The sequence below is a fragment of the Argentina anserina genome, chromosome 5 (genome assembly GCF_933775445.1).
Source record: "Argentina anserina chromosome 5, drPotAnse1.1, whole genome shotgun sequence".
In the NCBI taxonomy this organism is placed as follows: Eukaryota; Viridiplantae; Streptophyta; class Magnoliopsida; order Rosales; family Rosaceae; genus Argentina; species Argentina anserina.
In genome coordinates this window covers 16,407,199-16,428,584 of record NC_065876.1, presented here as the reverse complement: position 1 = coordinate 16,428,584, position 21,386 = coordinate 16,407,199, and the positions used below count along the sequence as shown (strand labels likewise).

Below are 21,386 nucleotides of genomic sequence, written 5' to 3'. Positions count from 1 at the left end.
CTGTTTTATAAAAACAGAAAAAGTTTTTCTTTTTCTTTTTGGAAAGATAGAATTCATTAATTAGTTTATGCAGGTTGAATGCCGCTTAATTCTCGACACTAACTATTAAAGTTATATGACTAAAAGTTCTCATTTGTGATAAGTACATAACAAAATTTACAACTAATTACCTCCAACTAAGCCTAAAAATCTCATTGATTGATAATACATGTCGCCTAAGGCCTATACTGGTGTACAAGTGAACAACTAGGTAAAATAAGAATTATATAGACAAAAGTTTTCGATCAAAAGTCTATGACGAATAAAAGAATCTAAGCGATGCATTTTTCCTTACTGGTAGGACTCATCTTCCTTGGAGTTGGATGAAGAATAACACGAGGAGGAAGAAGAGGACCAGGTCTCCTCGACGCCTTGGATTCCACGTTCTTGCTACCAATAGTCTACCACCTTTTTTTTTAAGGTAAAACATCCTCCACAAGTCCAAAGACTCAGGCTGCAGACTATAATTCTATCCAAACATAAACGAAAAATTTTAGTATACATTAATGTATGTTATATATCTCACATCTAACGGTTAATATTGTTTTGTGAGTAAGCTCAGAAAAATAATATTTGTTGTCAACTATTGAATGTGGGATGTATAACATACATTGATATATAATAGATTAACCCAATATAAACGTCTTCATCTTCTTGGGGGAGGGGAAACAGCTCTTTGTCATGCATACTTCTTAGTTTGGTTCAACCGCCTTCATGTCCGTGTCTATTTGACAATTTTATATAAAAAAGAAAATGTTATTTCTTTTTGAAAGATAGAATTCATTAACTAGATCATATGTACGGATCAAATGACGTTGATTTCTCAACATTAACCTCCAAAGCTTTATGACTAGAAGTTCAATTGTGATAAGCACAAACAAACTCAACAACTAAATATCTCCAACTAAGCCTAAAAATCTCACTAAGTGATCATTCACTTCTTATAAAGTTAAGAAGTAAGAATATGTGTTCAACTCGTAACTCAATCAAACTTAATTTTTTTTATCTAGCCCACTTTCAGCCTTGTAGGGGTGGCACTTAAGACCGAAAAACCGAAAACCGAACTGAAAAAATCGGACCGAAACTGAAAAAAACCGAACCGAACACAAATCAAACCGAACACAAGAAAAACCGAACCGAACCTAATTAATCGGTCTGGTTTCAGTTTGGGCACATAAGAAACCGAACCGAACCGAAAAACCGAATTATTTATAAAATAATGTCGTTTTACGTTTATCTTACCGAATATTTGTTTTGATTAATGTGATTTTAGGTTTATATTATATATAATTATATGTTTCTCTTTTGTAGTGTTATATATGTATATATAATCATCTATGTTTATATGTATGCCCATATATGTATGTTTCAAATAAGTTTGCTAAAACAAACACACACATATATATATATACAAGCGGATGTGTAATTACTAAATCCGCCTCAATATGAAGCAACTATATGAAGGAAACTTCTCAAGATCGATCGACACCAGTCGATATGATCAGTATATATATTTAGTGACCATTTTAAAATTTCATCCAATTCGGACCTCGTTTGACCGTCGGAATTTCCGATAAACCGAAAACAACACTAATATACCGATTATACCCTAAGGAAGGACCCATTACCAAGATGCGAATGAGAAAAGTTGTTTACATATTTGAAGTCACATAATTTTTGTCATCGATCGTGCGTGGTCGAAACAAGGAAACTCATTTGACAAAGTCCCGGTCAATGGGGGGTTTTATTATGTGAAAACGCATATTTTTTGGTTGACCGTTGGTACGGACGGTCAAACCATGTTCAAAACGGACGAAATTTTTACGGGTTCCCTAAATATATATACCGATCACATCTACTGGTGTCGATCGACCATATTTCAAACTGGAGTTGTCGATCGCCGAAGTGTCCACTAATGTACCATAACCTTTATATTAGGGTTATAATAAAAACTATCACATTATGAAGCGACTATATGAAGGAAACTTATTAGAATTGATCGACACCATCCGATGTGATCAGTATATATATTTAGTGACCATTTTAAAATTTCATCCAATTCGGACCTCGTTTGACCGTCGGAATTTCCGGTAAACCGAAAACAACATTAATATACCCTAAGGGAGGACCCATTACCAAGATGCGAATGAGAAAAGTTGTTTACATATTTGAAATCACATAATTTTTGTCATCGATCGTGCGTGGTCGAAACAAGGAAACTCATTTGGCAAAGCCCCGGTCAATGGGGTTTTATTATGTGAAAACGCCTCTTTTTTGGTTAATCGTTAGTATGGACGATCAAACTATGTTCAAAATGGATGAAATTTTTACATGGTCCCTAAATATATATGCTGATCACATCTATTGGTGTCGATCGACAATATTTTGAAACTAGAATTTTTAAAAAAATCAAAAAAAATATTTTTTTTCAAAAAAAATAAAATAAAAAATAAACCGAAAATAACCGAACCGAACCGAATTAAAATTTAATTTCAATTTGATTTACGATTTGACCCTAAAACCGAACCGTTTAAACCGAATGCCTCCCCTACAGCTTTGTAGTGATTGGATCTAGCCCAGTTTGGGCATGGATTAGGTCAAGGATACTTTTGCATCTAGGTGCAGCTGCAAAGGTGGCGTAAATATTAGGTTATGTCAGCTAAGCATTGGAAAGAAGCAGTGAACCTGATTTCTCAGTTTACTAGGTGTACACCAACTGAGGTCGATCTTAAGTGCATCTAATTTAATTTACTCTTGTCAGGAAATTAATTACTTTGTTTTGTCTCCAGTGCTCGTGGGTATTCTCGAGCTTATTTGTAAGTTGTAACTAGAGAAGGTGTTGCTTATGTTTTTGTAGCCAACCTACATGCACAACTAACATTGCATGAGGATAACATATGATTGCAACGTCCCTTCGAAACATTGTTTGGCAATATAATTTTATATATGAGTTCGAAAAATAGCATGACACCAAATATTGCAGGTTAGCACTTAGCATCAACTAATAATTAAGGTTGGAAGCTAAAATAATTAAAGAAACTAATAGGATCCTATAGCTCTCATTCTCTTAAACTCAATCAATTATTTTTGAATGTAACTAACTGACCAACATGTCTAATACTTTGGACCATATGCTAATCAATACCCCAATTGATATCAATAGATATGGTTAGCAATATAACCACAAGTATTATTCGAAAAAACATAATCACGAGTATCAATTGATATCAATGGATATAGCTGTCAAGCCATACATGATCAAATATTATAGGTCAACTTGTCAAAGCTAGAGTAACTATTATGCATTATGATGCGATCCTCATTGTTTCCTTCAACCACTAATCATTGCATAGTTTTTGTTACTATATATAATACATGCTTTCTGGTGGTCAAAATTAAGGCAAACAAATATGATATAATATCATGGACAATTACTCAATGTCTCAATTGGTCCAAGAATCATCCAATATGTGCATTATGAACCGAATCAATCTTATTATTAAACTCCCACAAATCTATCCACTGCTAAAAAGACATAAGTTTAGGTAGAGTATTAAGTGGTTTGCTCAAGGAGAAACACCCGCACATAATACAATTAGAAAACCCTGTCTTCACCCCTCCCCAAAATCTCAAATCACCAAAATAAACCTCCGAACTGGAAACAATCCACTTGGGCTGGCGGCCTGAGGAAGCCAACCATCGAAACGCGACCCACTTTCAACTTCCTTGTATGCATGCATGGGTAGACCTCGCCCAACTGATTTCAAATTAATAGTCTCAACTGTGCACACAGTTTACCTATAATTATTTGATTACATAATTTCTGGAACCAACTTCGATCTTTCTTCCACAAGCCCAGTTAACTGTCTTTACTCATCTCTTAGTATTTATGGATTGACTCAGCTACATCGTGTATCAGGATATGATACCAAATGTTAAATACCTTCAGGAGAGGTTTTACTCATTACACCAAAGGTTTTCAGTGAACTATTGAAGCTATCGAGAGAGTACCAAATGTTGACGGTGACGAAGGTTACCTACTTTCGGTGGACGCGGAGCCAACAAGTTCAGTCGAACAGCGTAACGAGTCTAAGGGGTTACAGAAGCTGGTCGTGCTTTGACTTCTACGTATTTAAGATGCAGTCGCTTCCTCGATAACGAGCTCTTCGCAACCAAGGAGCTGATGGAAATTGAAACAATAACAGCCTAAAGAAATTGATGAACGTACTTTTTTATGTGAAAATTCTAGTAGTATTGAATTGTTGATCAGTAATTACATGGTTTTTGCTCGCCTTAAGATAAAGGAAAGCATTAGTGACCGCAACAGCAGCAGGATAGCCTGGATAGCTAGGTTGCACGGACATGCCTAGATGTGGCGTATCGCGTGTCTGACACGGACACGCACACGGACAAGCCCCAATACGCGCCGGACTTTGGACACGGCCCGGACACGCAGACACGCACCAAGTCATAATAAAAGTGAAAGTGCTTATGGTGAGAATCAAACCTTGGTCATCCAAGGCACTCAACAACTCTTTAACCATTACAACAGATTCAGTTTTTGTTATATTTATGCACACTTTAATATATATATATATAAGGAGAGAAACTCGTGATAAAAATAAGAATGCTTGTGGTGGGATTCGAACCTTGGTTATCCAAGGTACTTATCAAGTCCTTAGCCATTCTAACAAGTTATGTTTTCATCATTGTAATGCACACTTTGACATATATATATATATATATATATATATCTCTAAAATTCTAAATACTTTCAAATTTATAAAATAATTTTTTAATAAATATATATATATATTAAAAATAATATTTAATTAACGTGTCCACCACGTGTCCGTGTCTAAAAAAATTTATATATGCCGTGTCTACGTATCGAATCGTGTCCAATACGGACACTCGTGTCCGTGTCCGTGCTACTTAGCTGGATAGGTAAGACCAATCGGGTCTCCCCGAGAGCTTGTTTCTTCAGAACCCTAGCCTTCTCGTTTTTTTACCGGGAGAAAAGTTTCATGCTATTCATTTTGTACCACTTCAGTGAAACCAAAAGTAGCAGCATCCATATATATATATATATATATCAATATTTTAAAAAGCGAATGGGTACCCTAAGGTGTTTTCTTGAGAGTCTTGAGCCTTAGAACTTGAGGCGTATAAGGCGTAAGCCTTATGTTATACAAAATTAGTAGTTAAATGTGTAAATATATAATTATACATATACAAAAAGAACAAATATACATAAGAACTTACCAATTTATTGCATTTAGATATAATGAAATTCATAATCCAAACGTTTTAGATAGTTTTCATCAAATTAAACACATTATATAAATAAATATAAAAATATACTTAAAATGATTATTTTCTAAAGCGTAGTAAAATGCGTAAAAGGCGTAAAAAAACGTAACATAAGGCGTAAAAGGCGAGCCTCGGTGTCCAGACAAAAAAATAGAGGCGTTATGTAAGTAGCTTTAAGCTTTTTAAGCCTTAAGCGAGCCTTATGCGAGTTTTTTAAAACATTGATATATATATATATATATATATATATATATATATATATATATATATATACAGTCCCTATCCAGAGTGAAGGTTCACTCTGAAGTTTCAGAATGAAGTTCCAATTTTTGCCCACTTTTCTGTCAAATTTTTACAGTATAAGCGATTCAATATTTAGGTATGCTATTCAAGATCATCTCTATAAAGTTTCATCCAATTTGACAATGATTTGAGCTTTCAAAATTGAGATTTACACGAACGGTTCACGTTGAACAATTTTAATTCATTCATTGATTTAATCTAATTTCAATACCTTAACGATGTCCGAATTAGATGAAATTTTGTAGAGATGATCTTGAATAGCATACTTAAATATTGAATCGCTTGTACTGAAAAAATTTGACCGAAAAGTGTGCCAAAATTGGAACTTCACTCTGAAACTTCAGAGTGAACCTTCACTCTGAATAGGGACTATATATATATATATATATATATATATATATATAGTAGGTGACGGATTGTAAGAGCCAACTTACGTAGCTTAATTCTTGGGTGAAGGAGACTCAACCTCAGTTCTAGTAATGTTGCCTAAAGCTATCTGAAGGATCGAACCATGCACAGCTGGTGATTCCTCATGAGGTTAGAAGTCCAGTCACAGCACTGATGGAGGCTGATCGAAGGACAACTTCAAGGTTCGTTGGCTGCATACTTGGATTGACCTTCACTAAGCGTTTGCCTCATACTCAAGATTCTGATCAAGGCCTATCCAAATAAAACCTTAGAGAAGCTAATCTGGATTATTTTGAAAATTAGAGATTGAGTTCTCATCATAACGTATGGAATCACTTCCATCTTCACCAGAAAAACAATTATATGTCGCTTACACCTCCAAACTCCGAGCTAAACTTCGTAAAACCTTGTTGCTGCCAATTTAATTGCAAAAGTCACTAATATTTGTCAAAAAAACTGAAAAACAGGCAACTATAACTGTTAAAAAAAAAGACTATTTTCATATAAAGTTGCTTGGTCTTAGATTTTACCTCAGAACTATAGTTTTGGTCAAGATGATAAGTTAGTTAAACTAAGTTGAACTAATTTTTCTTCACAATTATTGAATTTCCAGCATATGTACAAACAAATGAGTATAACGTACTGTATAATGCGCGCATCAGTTGAGTGAGCGACCACGACTAGTCTAACTTATTTTTAAAACCAAGCTAATTCGTTATTGTTACTTGCTAGTATTTCAATTCTGCTCCACAATTCGTTTATTGTGAACCTTTCTCCTTGAGCACATTTTCGGAACAAAGCTTGATGTTAAGTTAGTGGAAATCTTTCGTTCAGTAATATTACAGCACGGCCTCATGCATATTCGCAAATGCTCATGTGGCTACGAGCGTAGGATCTTGGAGACTTGCTTGAACGTACACTAGGCGTGATGTTTATGCATGTAGGAAGAGTACTCATGAAAGATTTATTTGGACATTAACACAAATTACATGACTTGAGGATTAAGTAATTGATCAAATAATATCTAAGCAATTGGAGTTGAATAAAGAATGTATATTCAGCAATATCTAATAATCATATAAACAAGATATTCACTAAGAATCCAACTAGATTTCTGATATGATACTCATGTTCAATAAGGAAACTATTTAGAATCCAATTAGGACTTTTTGATAGACAAGGCACTAATTGAATCACTATATATATATATATATATATACATGGGCTATTGGTCCCTGCCTCTCGTTACAACAACAATTCAGCTACGTACATATCCCATTGAGGTTTGTGAACGTATTAGAGAGCAGAAGATCAATGTTCTACATATGGCCATCTCTGTCAATGCTACAGGTATGTTATTGATCTTTTGTTTAAGTTCTAGTTGATTAAATGTGTTTGCATAGCTTGATTAATACAATTTTAGTTTTCAATTGGCATCAAGAGCTACGTTAATTGACTCATGCATGCAAATTGTTTTCAGAAAATAATCAATGATTAAAGTTATAAAAAAATCTAAAGAAAAACCAAAACCTTAAGAACAAAATCGGGTCAACCCGAATTGTAAAACCTTCATAAAGTTACTGGGCCTGTGAGCCGTGTTACCCGCCCCAGCCCTACCCAGAAAACCCATTTAAAGGGTTTGAAGTTCGTCGTTGGGAATTCATAAAACACATAAAAATACTCAACAAAACTTTTAATCAAACAATACAAAAATCACATTAATAAGAATACTAATAGAAAATCTCTTTTATTTGCTCTAGGTGTCCAAGTGGTTACTCTTAACCAAATTGAACTTTTGACTGGTGCTAATTACAAAAACTGGAGGAGACAGATTGACTTGAATTTTTCCTACAACAATGAGCTAGATGACTACCTATTTTATGAATTTCCTGAGAGGATTGATTTTGAGGACAAGGATACCTATGCTACTCAGTGGGAGTATCAAACCTTATGGCATAGGAAAAACAACATTTGCAGAAATATAATTAAAGCCACCATGTCTGAAACCATACCTGAGATGGATTATGCCTATGATCTACTGCAATATATAGATGAGAAATTTAAGAAAAATGACAAGTCTAAATCTCATGTCTTGTCATTGGAGTTCAACACCCTGAAGTACAATAGAGTTGGAGGAGTTAGAGATCATAATCTCAAAATGGAGAATATTATCAACAAACTCAAAGAGTTAGATTTAATCCTTCCTGATGAGTTTATAGTTAATACAGTGTTGCACTCTCTCCCTCCAACATTTAATTAGCTTAAGTCGAGTTATTTTGCTCAAAAGGATAAGTGGGGGCTTAATCAGCTTCTAGTTGTAGCAACTGAAGAAGAAACTAGGATTAAGGCTGATGATCCAGCCTACAGTGTGATAAAGGCTGCAGATGCAACGGTCAATGCAGTATGCAAGAAAAAGTGGAAGAAAAAGTTATGAGCCAACAAAACTAACCTTAAACCAAACTCAGCTAAGTCTGCAGGAGGTTCAAGCAATGGTGTCTTTAAATTTAAATGCTATTTCTGTAAGAAGACAGGGCATAAGAAGAAAGACTACAGTGGCTTCAAGGCTTGGATGCTGAAGAAGGGGTTTAACAAACATGATGAATCCAAGGAGTGATGAAAGTCACATTCGAGTTGGGAATGGTATGAAGACTTGTGTCAAGACCATAGGATGCATTAAGCTAGTTTAAGTTCAGGAAATTTTCTTATTTTAGACAATGTCTTTTATGTACCCTCAATGAAGAAGAATTTAGTTTCTTGGGATTTATTTATTGAGTCTGGATATTCTTTTCTATATAATAAAAGTGGAATTCAGTTTATTAAAGAGTCATTGGTTGTTGGTTCAGCTTTGCGTTTGAATAGATATTTACATATACAATGTAGTCTTTATTCTCAAATTGTTTATGCAATTGAGAATACTTCTGTCAATTCAAATGCTTCTAATAACAACAATGTTTCTAGAGGACTCGACCATATTTCCAAAGAAAGATTAAAGACCTTAGTTAAAGAAAAGATGTTGCCTGAACTTGACTTTTCTAACTTGCATGAATGTGTGGAATGTTGTAAGAGTAAAATGACTAACTTAAACAGAAAATGTGCTTACAGAGCTAAAACTCTTTTAGAATTAATTCATACAAATATTTGGACCATTTGAGATTAAGACTGTCTGTGTAAACATCTATTTCATTGCATTTATAGATGATTTTTTATGTTTTTGTCACATTGAGTTGTTATCTAAAAAATCACAGTCTATTGAAACTTTTAAGAATTACAAAGCTGAAGTTAAACTTCAACTTGGTATGAAGATAAATATTGTGAGATCAAATATGGAGGAGAATTTTTATGGCAGGTATACTGAGATTAGTCAGCACAAAGGACCATTTGCCATGTTTTTACAAGAACATGGAATTAAAGCTCAGTATACCACACCTCACAATTCCCAGCAAAATGGAGTGGCAGAGAGAAAGAATAGAACTCTGTTAGGCATGGTCAGAAGTATGATGTGTACCTCTACTTTATTATTAACACCTTGGGGAGAAGTCTTAAGAACTGCAAATTATATTTGTAATAGAACTCCAAGTAATTCAGTGGATAAAACACTTTTTGAATTGTGGCATGGAAGAAAACCAAGCATGCACCATTTTCATGTTTGAGGTTGTAATGCAGAAGCTAGACTCTACAATCCCAATTTAGATAAATTTGTTAGTTGTCATTTTATAGGTTATTGTGAAAAGTCCAAGAGTTATAAACTCTACTCAAGTAAACATTCTCCCAGAATTTTTGAGACTCATCAAGTTAAATTTTTAGGAGAGACTCAATTCAATGCAGACTATGTAGATTTATCTATTGAACTTGCAGAGATTAATGAAAATTTTGGTCTCCCTTAACTTAAACAATCAGACTATTTCACCAAATATCACTGATTTAACTACAGAAAATCAAAGTTTAAGTGAAACTGTGATTTTGGGGGAAAAACAAATGTTGAAACACAAACTGAGCCATTAAATGATAATTTCGTAGAAATATAGAAATTGATCAACCTGCAGATAATAACAATGAAAATCTAGAAAATAAAATAAAAATCAAAAGGCTATAGGTTGTAAGTGGGTTTATAAAACAAATAGATATGCCAAGGGAAATATAGACAAAAATAAGACATTAATTTTACTAAAACATTTTACTAAAACGAAGTATGCTAAGTGGGTTTAAGGCTAAGCTATTAGCTAATTAAAGGGTTCACTCAAAAAGAACATTTTCTCTTGTGTCAACAAAAGATTCTTTTAGAATCATCATGACTTTAGCGGCTCATTTTGACATGGAGCTACATCATATGAATGTTAAGAGAACTTTTCTAAATGGAGAGCAACGTACTCATCTATCTCGCATATATAGTAATGCATCTGCATGTATCAAATGTATAACACACCAATTCAAACGAACAAATGTTCCTTTCAAACTATTTTTACACACAGTGTAATGTACGTTCATACATATGTGGTGTAAAATCGGATATAAACGAAGTATTATCATCAAAAGGAAGGAATCACTTGCCAAACACGAACAACAATTGGAGTATTAGTGGCTACTCTTTATCATGAATTGAAAAGAAAAATGGCATCATTTTGTTTATTTGTCGTAAGATGCTATACAACTCAACAACGAAAATAAGAGATATTCGAGGGAAAAATCTAAATGAATCTGGGAAATTACCTTATTTAAATTTAACAAGCAACATTGTCTTTGTTTTTCACTTTATATCGAATATTACAACTTTTGTTCTTCGTATCTCATAGCTGTTGATTTAATTGGTTGTAGAAAGTTAAAGAAGCCGGACGGAAAGCTTCTTACTTATAAGACACATGCAATTGTCAATATATCTGACTAAAGCTTAAAGACAAACCTTGACTTTTGATGCCATGGTATCTTCTTTTTTGCTAAATTAAATCATTTTTATCACAGCAACGTACATTTTGGCTTAAAATCGTGTCCACGCCACTAAACCTAAAAACCAGCAAGTGAGTCTTTTAACTGTGCAATTATCTACTTTGTTTTTAAACTGGTTCCCACTTTGGTTTGTCATGAGGCCATCGGGAATCTTACACTGTTTTCCCATTGAAAATGATATTGATATATGTTCCCTATTGTAATTTATAAAATACATCAGCACATTTTTATCTTCAAGAGTTATTTCTAATAATATAAAATGAGTACCTAAAACTTACCAAATTATAAACGCTCAAATTTTCTGGTATGAATGACCCTTTAATATTATTACTAATGTTGACTTATTTTGGGCCTTACAATTGTATGATAGCTGGACCTTGGTTGGATTCTCTTAGTGTCGGATCTCTAGGGTATGTTCTGAGCTTGATGTCACATACCTAGTCATTCGGTTATCACACTTGGTCCATGCAACGCTCCATCCTTATGGAGTAAGTCTTATCTAACGGGACAATGCACTGGTTTCGCCATGCCTTGGGCTCATCAGGGGATCGGCTCCAAAACCTGACCAGTGTGTAGGGCAGCCAACTCCTTTCTTCGATGTTAAGTCCCCGACTAGCGACAAGCTCCCCAAACTTAACCAGGTCGGCCTGCCTGAACCCCTAGAAAGGAGCAGCCATATATCTCCCACAATTCTGATCTTGGAACAATCCCACATATGCATGAAGTTCATTTAACCAGCGATGTCCACGACAGACACTCCTAAAAATGGGACGTGACATCCTCCCCTACCAAACTTGGTGTACGTCCTCGTACACGGCATCCCCACGTGTGGCCCGTGTAACTCTTGTATGCCCGCGATGCCTGAGCGACGAAAAGGAGTGCCCAAAGATCGCCCAACAATGCTTCGCGCTGGATCTCTCATCCTGGACTTTGCCATGGATCCTCATCTGGTCCTCCCCCTAGAGACGACCCTGCCTACTCGACTCCCCCGTGGAGCCCCTCTTATCCTGGGGACATGGCGATACGTGTGAGCGCTTGGTGACACAACGCAGCGATGTTGAGGCGGCTCTGATACCACTTGTCACGGATCTAGCCATTCGGCTGCCACACTTGGTTCATGTGGCGCTCCATCTCCATGGAGCCAGCCTTATCCAACGGGGCAATGCACTGGTTTCGCCCTGTCTTGGGCTTATCAGGGAATCGGCTCCAGACCCCGACCAGTGTGTAGGGCGGCCAACTCCCTTCTTCGACGTTAAGTCCCAAACTAGCGACAAACTCTCTAAACTTAACCAGGTCGACCGGCCTGAACCCCTAGAAAGGAGCAATCATATATCTCCCACACTTTTGATCTTAGAGCAATCTCACATATGCATGAAGTTCATTTAACCAGCGACGCCCATGACAGACACTACCGAAAACGAGACGTGACATTGAGCTATATAACCAACTTCTATTGTAAGAAGAAAGCTATTAAATGAATATCAAATCTATCTAATTTAATTTCTTTCAATTTCATGTTTCAATTCCTTCTACGTTCTTTTAATTTCTCTATTTCAATTTCTTAATGGATTACGATCCAATCATCTTCCCCTCTATAATTTTATCCTCACACATAAACATAAAAAATAATTATGTAAAAAAAAATAAATATTTCACCAATGTGTTTTGTCAAAATTATGCTTTATAAGAAATTGAATTACATAAAAAGAATTATCTTTCAAAAATCACTTCAAACAAAATTCTACAAAGTCGTGTCATGAAAGCACGGAGGCTAATATGAATAAAGCTAATCACCCCTTTTATTTAGACCAAACCGTAATCCTTTTGGTCTTTGAAATTGCTGCTCGATCTTATTTACTGTTATGGCTGCTCGATCTTTGCTTGCAGTCGTATGTTACTCCAAAGTCCAAATGGATTTAACTTTTCTGTCCAATCAGATTTGACGTTCAGATGAACTATACATGTTGAACGTGGTCTTTTCACCCAAACGAATCAGGTGTACATGTGTTTCTCTCATAGGAGCTATAAAAATCGGATAATAACGAGAATTACCAATCTATTATGTCCTTGCTGCCATGCAAGAGATTGCTTGTAGTGCATATACAGTCGGCCACAGAGCCCCCAGCCCCAGGATAATCATTTTGGATAACTAATTAACCCCATTAATTAACTGATTTCTTCGATCTCCTGTGAAACACGATGGTGTAAATTCTGCTTCTGAGATTTATATCTTTGAACTTCCTAACGAAAATGGGAAACATATATACATGCATATATATAGACGTTTTTTTTTTTTACGACCCGCATGCAGTGCTGGTTAAGTTTCTGACTCCGCTATCTAATCAAGCCTAAATAGCCTTTAGGGTTCAACTAGCTAGGGTTTAGATTTATAATTTAGGCGTGGTAATTTCTTGTCTCCCTCTGCACTATTTCTTGCTTGATAACTTTCGTTTCATTTTCCATGTACGTACGTAGTGTGATCAGATAAACTAACAGCACATGCAAATGATGCAATATATGTAGTCAAGCTAGCTGTGTATCGAGGGGCATCTTTCTACACTGTCCTCAAATAGTGCCAACCTTGGTGGCATAAATATTCGTCTTCTGTTTTGCAATTTGCACCACCAAATTAACAATACAAGTAGATCATCGATAACCAGAGTGGGGGAGAGAAAGAAAAGAAAAACGAAAAAGAACACCAATACGATGATGTACAGCAACAACAATTCCACCTTGAAGAATGCAAGAACTACTTTCCTCAAGAAATCAGATTCAATGCAACTCCCAGCATATCATCAACCCATAGAATCTGTCCCTAGAAGGTGTGCTTCGCTAAAGTTTCCGACCTCTCCTCAACTTGTCTTGGGGGAGGAGATGCTCCATTTTAGTCACCCACAACATCCTCTTTCCCATGTGAACTTACCAGACCTCTTCACCTGCGCCGGCTGTAAAGAGTACGGCGCAGGCAAGAGGTTCACTTGTCAACAATGTGACTATCAGGTTCATGATTTTTGTGCCTTGTCTCCTCCAGCTCTAAAAAGTCATCCCTTCCATTGCCAACACCAACTTGTTTTCTATTCTAAACCAGGTATGCACTGACTTAAATTTATAAGCTTCACCTATCTAGCTAGCTCTGTCAAAGTCGCTATTTTCCAACTTTTAAATCTATGCAGTATGGTTTATTAACGATAGGATAATAATACTGTAAGAGAATTAGCTATATCCACATCGAAGATCGATCATTTAATCATCTAAGTTTGCAGACAAATACAGTAGGAGGTAACTGAAATGATAATATAGTGATAAAAAAAAGAAGTTAAAAACGTTTTCAGAATTCAGATTCGATTGATCTTAACATTTGTGATGTATCCTTGAATGAAACTAAGGTCCTAAATCATGATGGTTCTGGACATAGACTGTAGAGAAGAAAATTGAGATTTTCTCTTTATATATAGTTATATAATATATACATATATGCGATCGAGTTCAGAATTCTGCTGGGAGAAGTCCACTTTTAGATTTTTTCGATTTGCATTGTGCGCGTTTTCCTTTAGAGACCATGTTGGTATAAGGTAGGGTTATGTTCATCCCATTACATCTATATAATTGTTCAAATTAGCAGTCTGATAATATATATATATATAACCATATTATCACTAACCATATCGCTGCTGAATTACATATAATTAATAAAATCAGTAAAAGGAGGGATGGCGCAGTCGAAGTGTGATGTTTGCAACAAGCCGATCAAAGGGTTTGCTTTTAGATGCGGTGCATGTAGTTTTCAGATGCATCCCTGCTGCGCCATGCTATCTTCAGAAATCACCTTGCCATATGTCCATTCCCATACCCTAAAACTCTTACCTGCATCAAGTGGCAACGATCCGAGTTTCGTTTGTGGTGAGTGCAGGAGGAAGAGGTCAGGCACAAGAGTGTACCACTGCACCGTCTGTGATTACCATCTTCATGCGGTTTGCGCAAAGAATATGATCAATGGACTTCATGAAAATGGCATCAAGAACAGAGAAAAGCCCAGCATGTTGGGAACTGCAGCACGCCTGGCATCTCAGGTGGTCATCGAGTTCATCGGGGGATTGATTGAGGGGCTTGGAGAAGGTGTTGCAGAAGTGTTTGTCCAAAATGTCACCAGGTCAGGAAGGGGCAACGGTAGACGAAGAAGCAGAAGAACTACTAGATAGTGTTTCCTCATCATGCACATGCAGATATTGATAACGCCTGGACTTTGGGAGTGGGATTATATAAATTACTACCTACGAGTATAAATACATAGGTATATACAGTTTCCTTTTCTTTTCTCTTTCTTGGATTTCTTGTGGGAACATTATTGTAATGTAAACAGCTGATGATTGGATTGGAGTGCCTACTATTTGTTTCATGTATGTATGTTACAACTTCCTACTTTATATAAGTATTTGCTTTCAAGGGATATGCTTCTTCAATCGTTCATGATGTGTTAAACATTTTACAAACTTGATATTTGTGTGAGAACTCGTGAATTGTGGAAGGGAAAACAAAACCAACTACCTATAGCACCTTATCTTTGATGAAAGCTCAATCACAAAATACTGACGAGGTGTTTATCACTTTATCCAATGTTTCTCATTCTCGGCCTTCTCTCCACATGGTTCATCTTCATCAAAAAGGATATAATTTCATTAAACCAGGTGTTGAAGTTAAAGTGGGGAGACGGGAACTAGAGTTGCTAACACAAGCTGAGAAAACAGAGAAAATACACGAAGAAACAATGCGAATATCCGCCAAAAAGCAACAAAGTAAGGGTATGCACGGTGCAGTGCAGTGCAGCTCGGAGGTAAAACCATATCCAATCCAATTTAAATGGTTTGATGATTTTACAAACCATATCCAGTATTCGGTTGAGTCAAACCGTTTATCCGGTAAATTACATTTTCGATGTGGTTTCGGATAAATCACTTGTTCCACATACCAATTTAAATAAATAAAGTCTTCAAGTCTCTGTATAATATTATAAGCCAAGGAAATAAATAAAGTCATCAAGTCTCTGTATAATATTATAAACCAAAATACTAACTAAGTTTTGAAGACACAAATTTTTAATAATATTACATAATAATGTCTCTTAAGTCTTCAAATATACTATTGTTCCGGGAGAATTATTATTATATCTTTGTGTGTCTCTTAGCCTATTTAGGTTTCCTTATTGGAGTAGATTATGTTTTATGTAATATATATGAATTCATGATTCATCGGGATACTCCGTATGTAATGTCTATATATAGGTCTCATTATCAATCAATAAAGAGTTCGATTATGTTCTTTTATGTTGTTATTATTCTCCTTTCGTTCCTTCTCAAACACGTTATCATGCACTTTGTTCTAAAGTGTCTAAGTGGTGAGGCCACCACAAGAAATAATCCATATCCCTGAAATCCTATGCTCCGGCAGCCCTCAATCCCCCTCATTGCCGGAAAATAGATCGAAAAGTAGTTGTCGGCAAAGAACCGAAAAAAAAAAAACCAAAATTGATCTTGTTCAGGGCACCCAGAAATTTTCTTTGGGCACCCAAGCTCTTTCTCCCTCGATCGAATCACTAGCTTTCATGGCCGCCGGCTCTGACTCAGTTGCATGTCGCCACCCTCATCCTGCCAGCCATGTACGCCGCCTCTAGCCGCCATCCAGTGCCACTCCAGACCTAGATTTCCCTAACCAAGACTCGTCGCCGCCACCACGTAGCTTTTGCCTGCCTCCATCGCATTTGTAGAAGTCGACCCGTGTTCGGAGTGCTTAACCCAACGACCCAGCATCGCTGCTCATCCTCGGAGCCACGTAACTTCGTCGACGATATTCTGAAGTCAAGGTCAACCGCCTCCGACCTGGTCGCCGCCAACTTGCCATCCCCTCCTTCCTCACCGTCAATCAAATTCAGCATTGGACCCGAATTTGTAGATCCTGATCCGTGCAACGCCGGCTATATCCATGACGTCGTCAAATTCCCTCAGTCTAGCAGCCTCGAAGATCGTCGCCGCCTTCCCTAACATCTCTGACACAGACTGATGACTCAGATCTGCAAGATCCAACTTGGCCTTCACCCGGTTTTAACTCCAGGCTTACCCAACCCAGCTTTGGGCCTTCGGTACCATCGAGCCCACTAAGCCTTTTTGGCTCTAAACTTTATCTTTTCTCTTTCCTTTTCTTTTTTATTCAATTTTAATCATTTATTTGCATGTTTTAGTTTTCTAACTATGTTTCATGAGCTTGCATAGGAAAATTGATCATTCATCATACTATGACGATGATATTCATGTCGAGATGGATGATACTTTTATCATCTACACGCGATTTCAATCGTATCCTCAAAAGATTTTTATGTCATCGGACGAATATGGAAAAGGAATTCATCAAGTAGCTTTTCTACATGAATATATTTGAAGATTATCTCATTTTCATGTGGTCTATTTGGCAGACTAACAAGTATGTTTTTCTTAAAGTTGCTACTTTTGAACATATATATATATATATATATTATCTGGTGTTATTAGCCTTCTTTATGTCTCATTTTCGGCCTTTCTTATAACGCCGATGAGACCAAAGAGAGATATGATTCCCCTCTTGGTCGACGTTTTTCGTGTGACGGTCATGGGGAGTCACGTTATTATTTAAAGGGAAGAAATTGATTTAGTATGGTCGCCTGAGTGCACCGCTATTTTGGGTGCTATCATGAGAATCATCGATATGCATCGAGTATTTTGTGACCATATACATCACAACCCTTCTAATTCCAGTTACATACTTGAATAGTTTCGATTATTCGAAACCTATACAACTCTCGTTTCTGGTGGATGCGTCGACATCGCGACTGTTATTTGAATTTTTAAGTTTTCTTAAACTCATGTCTATAAACGATAATCTCAAGGTTTATGTACTCATTTATTTGAGTTGAAATTCATTACTCTAAAGCAGCACTATTTGCTGACAAAAGATCCCAAAAATAGCAAATTCCATGGTACACACTTAAAGTGATCCGTCTATGACATTGTTTTACCATAGTTGACCTTGATGCATGCTCCACATCCAAGAAACACAAGCCATTTGTTTTTGCTACATATCTATTATATATTGAGGGAACATTTGAGATGGAAACATAACATTCTTCCAATCTCCAGATAGCAGATTTTGAGCCTCAGGATTTGGTTGTTATGCATTTTTCATTAGTCAGTCTATTTGACTATGTTTTCTGCTTACTATTTTTCAAATATGACGTCAGCATTGCCATGTTTATTACTCGACTTTCGCTTAAGTCGTTTATTGGAATTGGAAGGTTGTTTGTGTTGTATTAAAGATTGGCATATTCAATAAAATTTCTCGTATTCCTTGTTTACAAGATGATCTGTGAGAATTTTATTTGTCTTAAACCTAGCATGAATGGTCAACATTTACAACTCATTTTGGTTCTTAAATTGGCCGTTTTTTGGTTACATGAGACCCCAATAGCACTACATTATGAATTTGGCACTTAGCATTTGGAAAACAAACCTCAGAATGTCAAAATTTGACATCATTATGATCTCGGACGTTTCCAGCACCACTGCCCGGTTCCCGTTGGCGATTTTTGTCAGATATGAAGTCCGGCCTCCTAACCGGCCAGATTTCGGTCGCCAACGACGGATTTTACCGTCACTGGCGCCACCAGTTTTCTAATGAATTTTCCGGCGATTCTTCTTCATTTTCTCGTTGTTTCCAGCATATTTCCAACATTCTTTGTTGGAGCGTTTTCCCGCCAACGTTTCATTCAGTTTTGAGTTATTTGGACATGGTTTTCCGGTTTTCTCCAAGTCGTTTCATAGCTCAAACGATTTTATTATTGACCACCCGCACCAATTGGATGGTTTTTACCACCCTAATTGTTTGGTATTCAACTGCTTCAATACCATTTTTTTTTTCAACTCTTCAGTTGAATAATGTAGTTATATTGTCATGTGATACATTCGATAAGATTGTACTATTTGTTCCCCGTGTCGCTTACTCTCTTAATTTATTTTGATAATGTCTCGCGGCGAAGTCGAGTGTCTTGTTGATTGCGTAACCACCCACACTATTCTACGGGACAAATAGTTGTTTTACGGATCTCGTGCGGAGATTGTGTTCTATATCTTCGTATTTTGCTAAGTTTTAAAGGTCATACATGCCAATAATTTTTATCTGCATACGTATGTTGAGAATGGAAAGGAATATCTTTGTCAGAAATTCAAAAATTGGTTCTACGTAACCCTACTGCCCTGTCTGCTGCCACACCACTGCTCACACAGCAGCCCCTGCACCTGCCTTGCACGACTCTGCTACCCTACAACTGCCTTGCACGGCTCAGCTTCCCTGCAGCTACCGTGCACGGCCCTACAGCCATGTAGCCTCGCAGCCCTTGCAGCTACCCCGCAGGCTCGCATGTACGGCCTCTTGACAAAATCTGCTTAATTGATTACTTTTATTGTCAATCTTCTCATGTGAAGACTCCAATTGAGCGTATTTCATTCTTACAACATATTTAAGATGTCATTTGTGGACTTATTCAACCAAGAATACGGACCTTCTAAGTATTTTATGGTATTGGTTGATGCAACGACGTGTTGGTCACACGTCGCTTTGCTTTCCATAAGGAACGTTGCATTTGCTAAGTTTTTTTGCTATGATCATCATACTGTGGGCTCACCACCCTTCCCTTCCTCTCAAATCTATTCGATTGGATACCGTTTGAGAGTTCACCTCCAAGACTTTTGATGATTTCATTTTGCATGTCTGCTGGGATCGTCATTGAACATATAATTCTTTATGTTCATTCACAAAACGATCTAGCAGATGCTTGTCTTGGTTATGAGTACTAACCTACCGGGCTTTGCATGGGGATATGTAATGATGCTGCATGCAGCGACACTTATTCGTTTCAGACCCAGAACTTACCAAGCGTTTAGTACATACAAGATGGTTAGTGGATACAATCCCAACGTTCATTTCACTAACGCCTATTTGGTTAAGTTGTTTATGTGTCTCTATTGTAGTAATCTGAATGGGTCTACTTGAAATGCTTAAGTATTTTGGTTGGTTATGATTTATGAATCACCAACACTTGTCTGTTATTTCGAATCTACAATTGTCGATCTCTATCCTGCGATATTAGCAGACGGTCACTTTGATGAGACATACTTTCCGTCGTTAGGTGGAGATATGGAATGCTCACATTCCAGTTTTAACGCCAAGAATTGACGTGGTGTGACACTATGTCTCATTAAGATCCCGCATTGCTCTAAGTAAGCAAGAAGTACAACGCATTATCGACCTCCAGAAAGTCAAAGATTTGATGCTCAATGACTTTACTGATATTGCGAAAGTGACGAGATCACACATAAATGTTGTGATGGGCCAATAAGGTTGGAACTCTCAGCATATGGGAGAATTTCCAATGACCTACTCCTAGCACCGTTGGCACCATCCCTGACAGTGGGAAGGAAGCCGACGATGGCACCATTGTACGCTGTGGTGTTGTCGGCGCCCGTGGTATTACACCACAAAACAAGGACAACAAACGCAAAGATGTACTAGTAAGGGTCATAGCTTCGATCTTGGCTCCTACCTAGATGAGGGGGAGACCATCAAATTCTCTGGAATCAAAACCACAAAGAAGCAAGGTGCGTAGGCACAAATATTTCACCCATCATCAAGAGATATTCTCTGAACATGTGTATCAACTAAGCTTCTGTGGGATGCTACATAGTCTTTTTGTTGATGTTAGAGAACAAAAAAAATCTCTTAAATTGATCATATAAGCGCGCGTATGTTAATGGATTGATCTCCCATGATTGATGATGTATTTTCTTATGCTCTTATTCCGTTGTAAAGTATCAACAATGAGCAACTTGACCGAAGTGGAAAGAATCAATACAGGATGAACTAGACTTGTTATGTTAGTCTTTGTTCGTAAGTATAATGAGAAAGATAAAGTCATGCGATATTTACAGGACTTATGACACAAATATTGTCTCATTATCCTAGTAATGACCACGATGAGTTATATTCTCTCGTTATGGACATAATTGTTTTTCGCTACTTGATCAGTAGTGTCCATAAAAAGTGATTTGCATCATATGATAGTGGTCATAGCATATTTGTAAAGGGATCTTGACACATATATGAAAGTGCCCGAGGGACCTTAATTTCTCAACTAAATGCCTCTAGACCACGGAGAGCTTATGTAATCAGATTGTAATATTCAAAAGAACGTAGTACAATTGGTTACAAGAACTCATACTCATACGTGTTCATATCAAAGCCCATTTTGGACTCTCTATTCTGTCTAAGTTAAGATGATGAAGAGATTCAATGAGATATAGATT

General features: G+C 36.7%; 1 protein-coding gene across 1 annotated transcript; it reads left to right on the top strand.

Annotated features, from left to right (window-relative positions):
• The first annotated feature begins 13,648 nt into the window (after positions 1-13,648).
• On the top strand, positions 13,649-15,442 carry LOC126793602 (uncharacterized). Its single transcript, XM_050520167.1, has 2 exons — positions 13,649-14,092; positions 14,704-15,442. The coding sequence occupies exons 1-2, from the start codon at positions 13,711-13,713 to the stop codon at positions 15,201-15,203; spliced, it is 882 nt and encodes a 293-aa protein (XP_050376124.1). The 5' UTR covers positions 13,649-13,710; the 3' UTR covers positions 15,204-15,442.
• The last annotated feature ends 5,944 nt before the right edge of the window (positions 15,443-21,386 follow it).

Coding starts and splice junctions, on each gene's coding strand:
- LOC126793602 (XM_050520167.1), top strand. CDS start 13,711: ATGATGTACAGCAACAACAATTCCACCTTGAAGAATGCAAGAACTACT. Junction 14,093..14,703: donor TGTTTTCTATTCTAAACCAG/GTATGCACTGAC, acceptor TAATAAAATCAG/TAAAAGGAGGGATGGCGCAG.